Genomic DNA, 14,168 nt, shown 5'->3' with positions numbered 1-14,168 from the left:
GTATATATATACTGGTTGTGAGTTCTTGATGCATACAGAAGTTAATATAGCTCAGTTATAAATTATATAGGTCACCATGTTGCTCAGCGAGATGCAAGTATGAGTTTAGGGGTGCTTGGTCAAAGAGGGTAGGGTACTCGTCACAGCTCATCGGCTCAGGTCGTGACAGTTATGCTATAATCTGCTATGAGAACACGTAATCAGAGTTAATTTTACACGACGTCATTCACGTGATACGTAATCTGTTGTCATGTAACGTAATATTATTTATGGCATCTCGAGCTCAAACAATTTGTTTTCTGTCACCTAATTCTACGATAAGCGTCTTCTGAATTACATTTCAGATCATTCGAAAGTCTATCATGCTCAAGAAATTTATGATTTCCATTAACTAAATTGAATTTTTTTCATTTACTCAATAGTTTCTAAATGCATTTATACTTTACAAGCCATGTTTTATTTATTGAAGAATCTAAACCGCTACGATATAAGGACACGTAATCAAAGTTAATTTTACATGACGATATTCACGTGATACATAATCCATCATTGTGTAACGTACGGACAATATTATTTATTACATCTCGAGCTCAAACAATTTATTCTTTTTTATCACTTAATTCTACGAGGGGATAATAGAATTTTGAGTTCGCTTGCACGACTGGTGTTACCCTCAAAATCAATTTTTTCTCTCCACATTTCTTGTGCTGCAAAAGAACAAAAAGACCATATCATGCGGCGATTTATCGGACCACCACCAACAGCTTTACTTTTACCCGTTATCTCCGGTTTCCCATATCTTTTCATTTTAGTTCCCTAGCTTCCATGTGTAGACTTATTTTTTTGATGTGACGACATTCACATGATAAAAAATCTATTGTCGAGCAGGGAGGCTCAATGGAATTGGTAGCCTAAAGGCCAAATCTTAATAAGAGATCTCAAGTATATTCAATAAAACTAGCTTTTGCGTGCGTCACGCCTGCATCTCATGCGCTGCACATGCATCTCATGCGCAGCATGTACATCTCGTGTGTCTCACGTGCGTCCCACGTGCATCTCATGTCAATTAGTAATAAGATTATTAAATCACATACGTATTGTTGTTAAACACGTGTGTGAAGTATACAGCTAAAAAAAAAATTGTGCAAGCTAAAAATGATGAAGGATGATCATATTTCAACAGACCTGGTAATTAAACTCAAAATTATTAGATTACCACTGAACTATTTTCTAGCTTAATTCAATACTTTTAAAGAAAAAAAATCTATACACCTAAATCTATACACATAATTTTCCTTTTAATAACTTTTGAAAAATGGACCCCTAAAATTTAAAGGGCCTAAAGCACTTGCCTCAGTGGCTTGTGTATTGAGTAGGACCGGTTGTCGCGTAATGTAACGGACAATATTATTTATTACATATCGTGCTCAAACAATTTTATTCTTTTTGCCACTTAATTCTACGATCGACGTCTTGTGTGTTACATTTCAGATCATTTAAAAGTCCAAAATGCTCAAGAAATTTATGGTATTCAATAACTAAATTAAATCTTTTCCATTTAATCAATAGTGTCTAAATGCATTAATACTATATAAGTCATGTTTTATTTATTGCAGAATTAGAAACGTTACGCTATGATCTCTTATAATAGCACGCAATTAGAGTTAATTTTACATGAGGACATTCACGTGATACGTAATCCGCCATTCGCTTATAATTGCTAGTTTATTTTATGTTTCTCAATTTTATCTTCTTAAAATTTAATATTTCTTGTAAGCTTTCAAGTGATTATATTGCATTTCACTTGGGACCTCTAATTGTAGCATAAATTTTCTTCTATTGTCTTCCTAGTTGCGTTCAAGATCGTTTGACATTTTTGTTATCAAAATTGAGCCTTGTCATTCATTTAATTAGTTCTTAATGCATTTATAACCCTACAAGAGTACGAGTCATGTTTCATTTAATGCAGGATTGAAACGTTACGACAAACTTTTCAATTGATACATGATCTGTTGTCGCGTAACGTAAAGGACAATATTATTTATTACATATCGAGTTCAAACAAATTTATTCTTTCGTCACTTAATTCTACAATAGGCGTCTTTTGTATTACATTTCAGATCATTTCAAAGTCCAACATGCTCAAGAAATTTATGATATTTAATAACTAAAATTGAAATTTTGTCATTGCATTTATACTTTACAGGCCATGTTTTATTTACTGCAGAATCGTAACCGTCACGATAAAAGAGCATTTAATCAAAGTAAATTTTACATGACGACATTCACATGATACGTAAATCGTCATTGCGTAACATAAAGGACAATAATATTTATTACGTCTCGAGCTCAAACAAATTTATTCTTTTTGTCACTTAATTCTACAATTGGATAAAAGAACTTTGAGTTTGTATGCAAGATTGGTGCTCCCTCCTCAGAATCAATTTTTTTCTCCACATTTCTTGTGATGCAAAAGAATAAGAAAACCATATCATGCGGTGATTTATCGGACCAACGCCGACAGCTCCCCGTTACAGTTATCTCTGGTTCCCCGTAGCTTTTCGTTTTAGTTTCAGTTCCACGTGCATTTTTTTGAATATTTAAACTAAATGTATTTTGTAGTCCAACATGCTCAAGAAATTTATGATATTCAATACCTAAATTGAAATTTTTCCATTTAGTCAATGGTGTCTAAATGCATTTATACTTTGCAAGTCATGTTTTATTTATTGCAGAATCGAAAAAGTTACGCTATGATCTTTTATAAGAGCACGTCATCAGAGTTAATTTTAAATGACGACATTCAGATGATATGTAATATGTTATTTGCAACGTAAAGGACAATATTATTTTATTTATTTTATTACTATCTCGAGTGATGTTCGACCAAAAATGCATATATTTAATCATTGTTTGCCTCACATTTTAGTACTTTTAATATTCGTTTGAGTATTAATTATAATGAGTTATGCTTAATATTATATTTTCACTATATAGGAATAAAGGGGTGTGAATATGGAGAGATCGGACAAAAGCTGAAAATATAGAGTTGGGCGTGCCACCCAACATACCACAACGGGTGGCACAACCAGCTCGCAAAAACTTCAGAGACACACTTTGGGCGTGCCACATTAGTGCCATGCCCACGACGTCAGAATTTCCCAATCTTTTTAGAAATCAATTTTTAAAAGCTCAAGTCTTTTGGTAACCTATAAATAGACCATTTGCACGATTTTTACATAACTTTTAACCTGGAGAGCTAGGAGCATCGTGGAGGACAGAGTAATTGGGTTTTACCTTTTCTTCTCTGTAATACTCGTTTTTACGTGTTTATTCGGATGATTGATTGTTTAACCCCCCCTCCCCCCCCCCCCACCACACCCCATGTCTATGTGAAGCTAAACTCTTTAGTTCTAGGGTTTTGGCTCAAACATGAAAGTTGCAGTTTGATTATCATTTATATCTATTGGGTTTTCATCTTTGGGTTATTAATTTATTCTTGGTCTTAATTATTTGGTTATTTTACCAAATGGTTGAACACGATATGTGGCTCGTTAATTGGACTTGAGAAAGGAAATTGTGTGCGTAATACAAATAAGTAGAGCTTGTTTGTGAATCTCCAGATAAGAAATCGTTCAGCTAATGAGGATAGAAATATACCCTTTTCGCCTCGCTTAGTTGAATACGCAGATTTAAATGTGTTCTTGCTATTTTATGATGACCATAGAAAGATAGGCATTAGAGTAGTTTGAATAGACTTGTGAGCAATTCGAGAGATACTCATAAAGTTAAAATCAACCCGTCAACTAGTAACCCAGGAAATCAATAGATGTACGATTGGAATGCTCAACTGGATTGTTAGTGGTCCTAGCCATAGATCTTTCTCTTCTCTGATAAAAATCTGCTCTTTCTTGCTTGAAGTTTATTATTTGTTTTTATCTTTTTAGTAAGTTTAGACTCACAATTTTCGGGTTTACTTCCTGTATAGAAAACTAGGATCATTTAATTTAATAAATAGTTAATCATAGGTCTCTATGGGTTCGATAATTAATTCTCAATCACTTTATTACTTGTACGACTATGTATACTTGCGTGTGTGTTTAAGACCAACTAGTTTTTGCTCTTAAACAAGGTTTTATTTAAAAATTGTTGCTCTGTTTAGAAGATGATAATAGACTTTCTTTGATATCTATTATAAATTTTAGCCTTTTCAGATGTCGCATCACTAGTTAGCCCTTTGAGCCTATAGCCTTTCGTTTGTTAGCCGTATTTTTGCCTTAATCTTTTTGTTGAATCCCTAGTTATTTGCACCCTCCTTTTGAGCACTGTAGCTTAGACTGTGATATAATTGATAAATTTAAAAAAGGGATGTCAAGTGAAGAATGGGGATCAATGACAGTCGTAAAGGAATGAAAAGGCCTTCTTAAAAAGAATGTGACATGAAAAAAAAAAAAAAAAAAAAAAAAAAAAAAACAAAAAGAATTTCTGTTTCTTGCATGATTGGTGTTTTCCCTCAAAATCAATTTTTTTTCCCTCCATATTTCTTGAGCTGCAAAAGTATATACTCATTAAAAAAAAAAATAGCATTTTGCCATTTTTTGTTTCTTTTTCTGGAGCTTGCACGTGGCCTCTCGAATGAAATACAGACAAATACCGCATGCAAATCTCAATAACGTACTGCATTCTGATATGAATAGTGATGCATCCTATATCCAGATTATGAAAAGAGATAATTGTACTTTTAGTCCTTAGTTATATATAAATTTTGGGGTTAGATCCTTTGTAATTTGTCATACATAACCTATTTTTAGAGCTATTTTAAAATCAAAAACTAGAACAATGATACAAAAATACAGTGATATTTAAATGGTTTAGCATATAATAAATCGTTAATTTGTGAGTATAAAACCAGACCTTTTATAATAGTCATCATTTATAACATTTCATTATTATGGCCAAATCTTTCACAGGTCGACTTTTATGTTATGTTATATTATATATCTTTTATAACAATATCTTAATGTATCAGTCAAAAAATATTCGAAAAAATACCATGTTATAGAGAGGCTACGGAATCAAAGGTGCACAATCACATTTTATTTTTAACTATATAGAAGCATGGGTTTGGACCCATGCTTCGTCGTCCGCCCCATTAAAAAAAAGTGTGGCCCTATACTAAACACCAACCAATATTTAAAAAAAAAAAAAAAAAAAAAAAAAAGTGGAGCCCACCATTTCCAATTTGACCGAAAAAAAAAATGGACCCCATATTAACAAAATCAAGCAATATCAAAAAAAAAGTGAATCCCATATTAAAAAAACAAACAATGTCAAAAAAAAAAAGTGCATCCCATATTAAAAAATCAAACAATATTCATGTAATTTTCAAAGTATCTCATTAAATCAATAATGATGGATCCGTTGTCGCATGCAGTATCAACTCATTAGTGAGGGCAAATGAAATTATTATGCAGTACAACGTATACTTAAAATACTTATATATTAAAATAAGATGGAATTTAATTACTTTTTCATTTTTTTCTTACTCTAATAAATGTGAAAAGAGATTAATGTCATAAAATAAAAAATAATATTAAATGCAGATCAAATAATTAATAAGGTAAATTAGTGAAATTATAATTTTAATTGACGTTTCCTTAAAAAACCGTGCAAAAGACAACATGACAAGTAAAATGAGTTACACCAAAAATATTTACCAAAAATTGAAAAATAGTAGTTCTTCATTTAAATAGAAAATTAAATTTCTACTTTGTTTCATTTTAAACATGTAAAATTAATATAATAATTTGAATTAGAATTATCCAAATCAAAATTTAATAAAAAATAATCGATATTGTTTAGGTCTAATCTACATACATTAACAATAGAATATTTTACACCTTTAAATTAATCGAATTAAAATTCAAAGTATCATTTGATCTTAAATATTCTTATTGTTTTTATACCGAGGAGAGGAAAATAGTTTCCTTTTAAATAAGTCTTCTCTTTTAAAAAGTATTAATAAATTTTTGCCAACTTTTTATATTCATGTAAAATTTAATATAATAAAGTTTTGAATATAGAAAGACAGCTATCCGATATTATAGTATATTGTGTTTTGAAACATAATATATATATATATATATATATATATATATATATATATTATCCAAATATAATTACGTATATATAGATACATTATAATTAAAGTGTTGTAAAGTCTTCGCACAGACGCCATCTAGTTAGCTGACTAGAGATCACAAGGACCAATAACATTTATCTATATCGAGGCACTCTTGTAAGAAATAATAAGCCACGTAATATGTGGTCCCCACATTTCATCAGTCAAACACTCCATTGACTGTACTATACACCTTTCCTATTTAAGCAACACTTTCCCCCCTATATTTTATCTCAACCGTGCCCTAATTCTCTAATGACTTGTTCAAATTCCATGTACAATAATATTTCCATATCCACAAATCATTAACAAATAACAAACATATTTATTAAACACATACAAAATCGTTGATTTACATAAAGTGGCGGAGTGTAACTGTGTAAGTAAATGGCGCCGAAGGAAAATGTACGGCGGCGGCCTAACAGTTGAACAGTTGAGTTTAAATATAGGTCTTGGTAAGAACAGCTAACCTATTAACCAAAAACAAATATCTTGATTTGACCATCAATATAATATATTTACCAACCAAATAAATCGAATTCATAATATATAAAAACGAACCGAGCAGATTGATAATCAGCTCTTAAAAAGGCCGGGACCCACAGGTCGCACTAAATAAAAGGCTTAATGCATATACAGTCTCTTAAATTTGTCTCTTTTTATCATTTTGGCATCTCAACTAAGTGTTGTTCTTATTGAACCCTTGAACTCATCCTGAAATGTGTCTATCAAATTCCTCAAATTTGATTTTTATTAGAAGCAGAAATTAAATCGGAGAAATGAAGGTCGAGTAATATTTTAGACGTGTATTAGTATTCATTAGTCATAGAATGTCGGTTTACGTTTAGTTATATTTTTTTAAACTACGTGCTTAATTAAGAACTACTCTCTTTTTCCCCCCTCTCAATTGTTGCTAATCTTAGCTAAAATATGACATAATTAAATTAAAATATATATTAGCATGTTACTACATTGAATATGAAATAATATATAAGTTGAGCTGTATTTGATAGACACATTTCAAGATGAGTTCGGGGGTAGAAATAACACTTAATTAAGGTATTAAAACAAAATAAAAAACAAGTTTAGGAGGCTACATATGCATTAAGCCATAAAAATGTGTCTAATTAAGAAATCCCAAGGACCAATATACAGTCCATACTTATCCACATTTGAGGCACTAATAAAACATACACTATTTGTTTTATAGTAAGAAAATAAAATGCCACGTAATATATGGTGGTCCCAATAATTCCATCAGTCAAACACTCCATTGACTGTGCTGTACCTCTTTCCTATTTAAACAGCACTCTCTCCACCTACACTTTCTCTCAACCATACCCTAAAATTCTCTAACAAATTCTATGTACAAAACAATAATATTCCCATACAACACAAATCATCTAAATGGCACCGACTCAAAAAAAATGTGCTGCTGCAGCGATGACTGCCGCTGCGGTCGGAAAAGTGATAGCAAAAGATGTGCATTATAGAGGTGTGAGAAAGCGGCCATGGGGTCGTTACGCGGCTGAAATTAGAGATCCTGGAAAAAAAAGTAGAGTTTGGTTAGGCACATTTGACACCGCGGAAGACGCCGCAAAAGCATATGATGCTGCCGCCCGTGAATTCCGCGGTGCCAAAGCCAAAACTAATTTTCCACATCCATCATTGACAGAGGATGTGAAAATAGGTAATAATAATCTCTCCGTTTCAATTTGTTTGTCTTATTTTTATTTTCACATGACATGTTTTAATTTGTTTTTTCTTTCAAAAAGAAACGATTAGACAACTTTCATCTTGATTTCGGTTTTTTATTTTCTTACTTTGAGGTGATTGACCCTGATCGGCTTGAAACTTGATTTGATTATCTTAGTCTCTTTTTTTAAAGAAAAAAATTGTTGTCTTACTTTTTCTTTGTTGTCCTTTTCTGTTTTTGACTAACTTTTTAATTTTAATTTTCATTTGATATGTTTAAGACGACTAGATCAAAAGATATTAAGTACATTCTATGCATCTTTAATTTAGGAATGCAGGTCCTGGATGGGAAACTTTAAAAAAAAAAAAAAAGACAAGATTTAAGGGTTTTTTTTTGTAATTTTTTAAACTCCGTTTCAAGTCAAAATCTGACAAATAAATTGAAACGGAAGGAGTAATATTTATTTGTAGTTTTTTTTAATTTTTGTATGAATGTTATATGAAAGTTGTAAATAAGTTGTATAGGGTATGGCACCGGTCCTGATTGAGTGTTTAGATGTCTTTTTTTTCTTGCTCAGATTTGGTTTTCTATAATTGTATCATGTATACCCTAATTTTGTATATTGATTCTGAATAATGGTTTATTTTTTTATTGCAGAAAATTGTATCAAACCAAATAACGGGGACGGTAATCGGAGTCCTAGTCAGAGCAGTACTGTTGAGTCATCACCAGCAACGGCGGCGATGATAGAATCATCGCCGCCTTTAGATCTAACCCTCGGAGCTATAAATAGCTCCGGGGGTATATTTAACAATGGTGTAGGTAAGTTTTTGTTACAAAATCATCAATTTCATGTTTCTCCAATGAATCATATGTACTATTTTGATGCTTTGCAACGAGCTGGAGCAATTCATCACGAAAAAAATAGCCCCAAAACAGTGAAGAGCGAATCGGAATCATCATCTTCAGTGATTGATTTTTTTGGTAACGATCGTAAAGTAAACGCTAAGGGTGTCGATATCGACTTAAATTTTCCTCCAGCACCAGAGAATATGTGAAGATTGATGGCATTGTTGATGGGAGATTTTGGTTTTAATTAGTTTAGTTGTAATGTTGTTTAAGTTTGTAATGTTCCCCCTTTTACTTTTGAGAAATTAGTGAAGAGTTAAAGAAAATAGTATATGATAGGGAAATGTAGTTTAATATGGGGGATTGGTGATCACCGTTTTATGTGAATATTGAAAGATCTGATCTTTATAAAAGTTAGTTGGAATTAATATTTTTTTTGAGGCAGTTTGTTCAAAGTGTTCTCTGATTTGAGACACAAGACGGATCTAGAATTTAAGCTCTTCAACAATTGATGATTTAGAGTATTTATGAGTTTAGACTTATATTTTGTATTGAAAGTACGTTTTAAATTTATGTGAACTCGAAATTGTAACGCTGTATCTGCTTGGAGATCATGTTATCTTATGTCATAGCTGAAATTGCAAAACAAATATTGCAGTTTTTATTAGCTACAATTTTTGGCATGCTCATATCATTTTTGCTGTTTTTGCAGAATCAAGACATAAATAAAGTTGTTATAAGAAGCCAAACATTAGCAATTCTTTTGTAACCAAACAAACTCCAACACTAAGCTAATTATAATTGTTACGAAAGCAACACATTATCCATTTTACCACAAAACAACGTTAATCTAAGCTAAAACTATATAAGCAATGCTTAAGCCAAGTCTTGCCCAGTTCGTTTAAGTAAAGCATTGAAAGAGTACATTAGAAAAGATACTATTCATCTGTAACATTTTTTATATGATAGCAAGGGGTTGTTTGGTTGCTGGTTAAGGAGGTGATTTCTTTGCTTTGTTATCTATAAAATTCAACACACTGAATAAGGTCTTTGGTTATCAATTTAAAATTTCACATAATTAAGACATGTACAAGTTATAAGATAATCTATATATTATTTAATACAGTATAGGAGATGAAATAACTAATAGGGGTAACATATAAATAACTAAATTTTGCATAACTGATTCTGACATAACTAATCCCTACCGTACTAATACTGTATAACTCTAACGAGTATGCGCCAAGCAACAACCAATCGACCCCTACCTACACTAGAAATCAAACCTTTTTTTTTTTTTTTTTTAATTCACATCTTGTATTTTATTTTTATTTTTTATTATAGCGCATAGCGTCCACGCGCCAAACCAAGTGAACAATATTGAGCGTGGTAGTCAGTAATTACTAATTAGCAGTACTGCAGTATGAATAGACGGAAGGTATTAAGTAAAGTGTTCATTGCAGAATCAAGCGCGTCGCCACGTGTTGTTCCCTCCGCTCTTTAAGAACTCATAAATAAAAATGTATTTTTATTACATTATTCTTATCTCTTTCTAATTAATGTAAGGATAAAATAGGAAAAAATTAATTAATTCTGTCTTGATTTTGTAAATAGATAAATATTTTGGGACATATATTTTTAGTAATGTGGTCAATTAATATGGATGGAGGGAGTATTGATTACTTTAAAATACAATTAAAGTTAAGGGTAAAGTAGGTAAAATTTAATTAATTTTATTTTGATTTTATAAATGAATAAATATTTTGAGAAGGATATTTATAATAATGTGGCCAATTAATATGGGACTGAGGGAGTATTTATTTACGAAAAATAGCAGTTTAGGAGACAAGGAAAGGGCCCACGTGGACTATTAGTGGAAACGCGGCTGCCGCTTTTTGTGGGTTCCCCATATTTTTGGTCCTCCAATTTTAGGGACAGGTACATTAGAAGTCTATAATTTCTTATTGGTCTCGTGTCATTACATTAACTTTTTTTGACTTCCTATTCAGTATTTGATCTGCATTAAAGCTCTCATTAATTTAGATTCAATCTGTATTACCCATTTAGGGGGAAAATAATTCCTAACAAGTTTTTTTCTATATTCAAAAATTAAATCCGAAATTTTTAATTAAACCTAGGGGGATTCTATAAATATTTATCTCACTACTATTCTTGTAATTGGCGTGTCATTATATTATACACCAACGACATAAGAGGGTGAATGTGTTTTTGAATCAAACTTTTTAGGAGGAAATGACGAATATTATATCGGTTACAATAAGAATTAAGAAAAGAGATACAGTCAAACTTCGTTATAACGGTATCGTTGGTACCAAAATGCTATTATAAATAACATATAATATAATATAAAAATTAATCTCAAGAATACTTGATTGTTATAATGAAATGTTGTTATAGATGATGACGGTTATAGAGAGATCTGACTATAATAGCTAAAAGGTCCTCTAAACTATTACATTTTTGTTGTAATTAAGTAATTATTTTAATTTGTTACTCCCAATCCCAGTACTATAATTATCCCGGGATATAATCCCGGGACTAATTTATTCCATCTCTTGGGGTTATTTTATACCATCTAGTGCTGGGGTATCTCAGCCTATACCATGCACCAAACGACCCCTAATATTTAAAGATTAAAACCTTCCGACTTGAAGATGACCTACAATATGTACTAGTTAAAGGTATACCCCTAACTCAATGGCTATCAAAACCGGATAATCCAAGATTTTAATTTTATAAGCTCTAAATATTCTGATCCTACATTTTTTTTTCAGTCGCGGCGAACATATTATTTGTGTAATCTTTTAGCACATATATATTGTGTCTGAGTCTATGCACGGACAGAGGTACACCTTTAGCTATAAATTCAACAGAATCAATAACTTGTTTTGGGGAGTGGTTGGCATAATGTTTTCAAACAGAATTAAGTAGTCATTTTCAGAAAATGAAAGGAGTATTAACAGGGGGAAGCATCTCTGTCCTATTTACACATTTGCAGATTCATTTAATGCCTTCCTCATTTAGGTTGAATTCATTGATACTATATTCTCGGTTTTATTTTATGTGATACGTTTTTTCTCTTTAATTATTCTTAAACTATGTAATCTTGACATTCTCATAACGATATGACTTCTTGGAACTTACTTATACAAAAGCTCATCACATTAATTGAAAGAAAAGATAAAAAGACATGTCAAACTATAACACACAACTCTTCTAAAAGAATAATATTCTTATTACATTTATATATATTTGACTTACATCTTAAGCATTTTCTCTAATTTGAATTTCATACTCAATCAAATACTTCCATATAAAATGAGACAGGGAGAATAGAGAAGGAAAGATTAATTTTGTTGAAACTTGTCGTTATTTTCCACGATGTTTATGTAACTAAACATATTTTTCTGAAAAGTAATATTCCATCCGTTTCAATTTATTTGAACTTTTTTGGATGAAGATCAAACTTTATAACTTAATTTGACCGCAAATTTTGACGTAGATTTTTAAGTTTGTAAATGTTAAATGTATATATTTAGAAACTACATAAAAATTACTATAAGTCATAATAATTTATAATTCAAACAATTTAGAAAAAATGTAAGGAAAACTTGGTCAAAGAACTACCTCGTAGACTCCCCAAATAGTACTATATTTATATCTTTTTTATTTTTCCATTATAGACTTGAACTATAGCAGCACAATAGTTTGTACCTTATTTTAGATAATAGTCTAAATTATTTTTGAAAAATTATGTTCTGTCTTAAAAATCGTCACATATAATAAGACGGACAAAATAAAAAAGCATATCGGCGTGAATAGAGATGACGTGTCGGTGTGAGACAGACAGTTTATACCATAGGTTAGTACTAAAACAATTCAGACAAAAGGAGAAAAATAAGGGTGTGTGTTTGTAATGGGCGGCTGTCTATGTTAATAATTTTCCTTAAAGTTTAGGATTCCATCCTAGTATGATTATTTTATTTGGTAAAGTATTTGATACTCCTTTATTATCCAACAATAGACATGAGATATAATAATAATAATAATAATAATATAAGAAATAACTGTACATTAATAAAGTTATCAAAATGACTATATTAGTCTCACAAAAGCAGTTTCTATTATTGTCACGATCCAAACCGAAGGGCCACGACAGGCATCCGGGCCTTACTTACCGAATACCAACATGACATCCTTTCATAATATTGTAGACATCGAAATTTTGGGGGACTCTACAAGTTGAGCCCAATATGTGTTAGGGTTTCTTGGAGACTATTTCAACCTAAACCCTAGATTAAGCCTATATAAAGGACACATATTCAAGAAGAGGTCAAGATCTCAAATATCCCATAAACTCTTGGTATTTACAAAGAGATCAAGATCTCAGATATCCCATAAACTCATGGGTATTCAAAAAGGGGTCAATATGTGGCCGGATACTTCTTGACAACTAAATACTTCAACAAGATCCACAATATCCTTTCATGGATATCAAATACTACATCCCAAGAAAGTCCACATATCCAAATCCAAATCATCCTACGTTCGAGAAACAAGCTACTAACAGCCCTCAAATTACGGAGAAATATTAGGAGAGAAGAATCAAGGAGTAAACGATCTTGTACCCGCAATATTCATAAATAAAATCTCTGTTTCTTCATATTTTGTTTGTGGTTGTAATTTATTTCCGCATATTAAAATTTGTTGCAAACAAATATAATCATAAAGGTAGGTGGGCCTCAATGGCCATCGACGACAACCTACTAACTCATGGGAGAAATAAACTGAAAAGGGGCAAGCCCGAAAGGATCTACATACTGCCATCGACGACAACTTACTAACTCATGGGAGAAATAAACTGAAAAGGGGCAAGCCCGAAAGGATCTACATACATAAACATGACCGGACATAATAGTACAGGCCGACAAGGGTGTCATAAACATCTGTACAACAAAATGCAGGGCGGCAAGGCCATACAACAACTAACTACATCATAACTCTCTACAAGCCTCTATTAGAATACATGACATCATAAGGTCGGGACAGGACCCCGCCATATATACCCATATGTACATTAAAAATGTCATACCAAGACTAGATAGCAACTCCAAGTCAAGTGGAGCGCTCCAATATCAACGCCGAGTGGGCAACCTACTGATGCGGACCGTCACCCTATCTATCAGAACTGCAGGCATGAAACGCAATGTCCCCAGGCAAAGTGACGTCAATACGAATAAAGTACTTAGTATGTAAGGCAAGAATGTAACATAAGAAAGACATGAGTGTAACATGAGGTAAAGAGAATCAACCTGTACATCTGAGATGCCTCGAAGGGCTATGATATACATGAGTACTGTATATATACGTATATAACGTCGTTCATACATAGGGCTATGATATACAGTACTCATGTATATC

At 31.8% G+C, this 14,168-nt stretch overlaps 1 protein-coding gene across 1 annotated transcript; it reads left to right on the top strand.

The window, feature by feature from the left end:
• The first annotated feature begins 7,588 nt into the window (after positions 1-7,588).
• Positions 7,589-9,154, top strand: LOC132037865 (ethylene-responsive transcription factor 8-like). Its single transcript, XM_059428499.1, has 2 exons — positions 7,589-7,871; positions 8,535-9,154. Exons 1-2 carry the CDS (start codon positions 7,589-7,591, stop codon positions 8,933-8,935), a joined length of 684 nt encoding a protein of 227 aa, XP_059284482.1. The 3' UTR covers positions 8,936-9,154.
• Positions 9,155-14,168: the final 5,014 nt, after the last annotated feature.

Source organism: Lycium ferocissimum, chromosome 11, assembly GCF_029784015.1.
Source record: "Lycium ferocissimum isolate CSIRO_LF1 chromosome 11, AGI_CSIRO_Lferr_CH_V1, whole genome shotgun sequence".
Classification (NCBI taxonomy): Eukaryota; Viridiplantae; Streptophyta; class Magnoliopsida; order Solanales; family Solanaceae; genus Lycium; species Lycium ferocissimum.
The sequence above is the reverse complement of the archived record's forward strand: the minus strand, read 5'-3'. Positions and strand labels throughout refer to the sequence as shown.

Coding starts and splice junctions, on each gene's coding strand:
- LOC132037865 (XM_059428499.1), top strand. CDS start 7,589: ATGGCACCGACTCAAAAAAAATGTGCTGCTGCAGCGATGACTGCCGCT. Junction 7,872..8,534: donor GACAGAGGATGTGAAAATAG/GTAATAATAATC, acceptor TTTTTATTGCAG/AAAATTGTATCAAACCAAAT.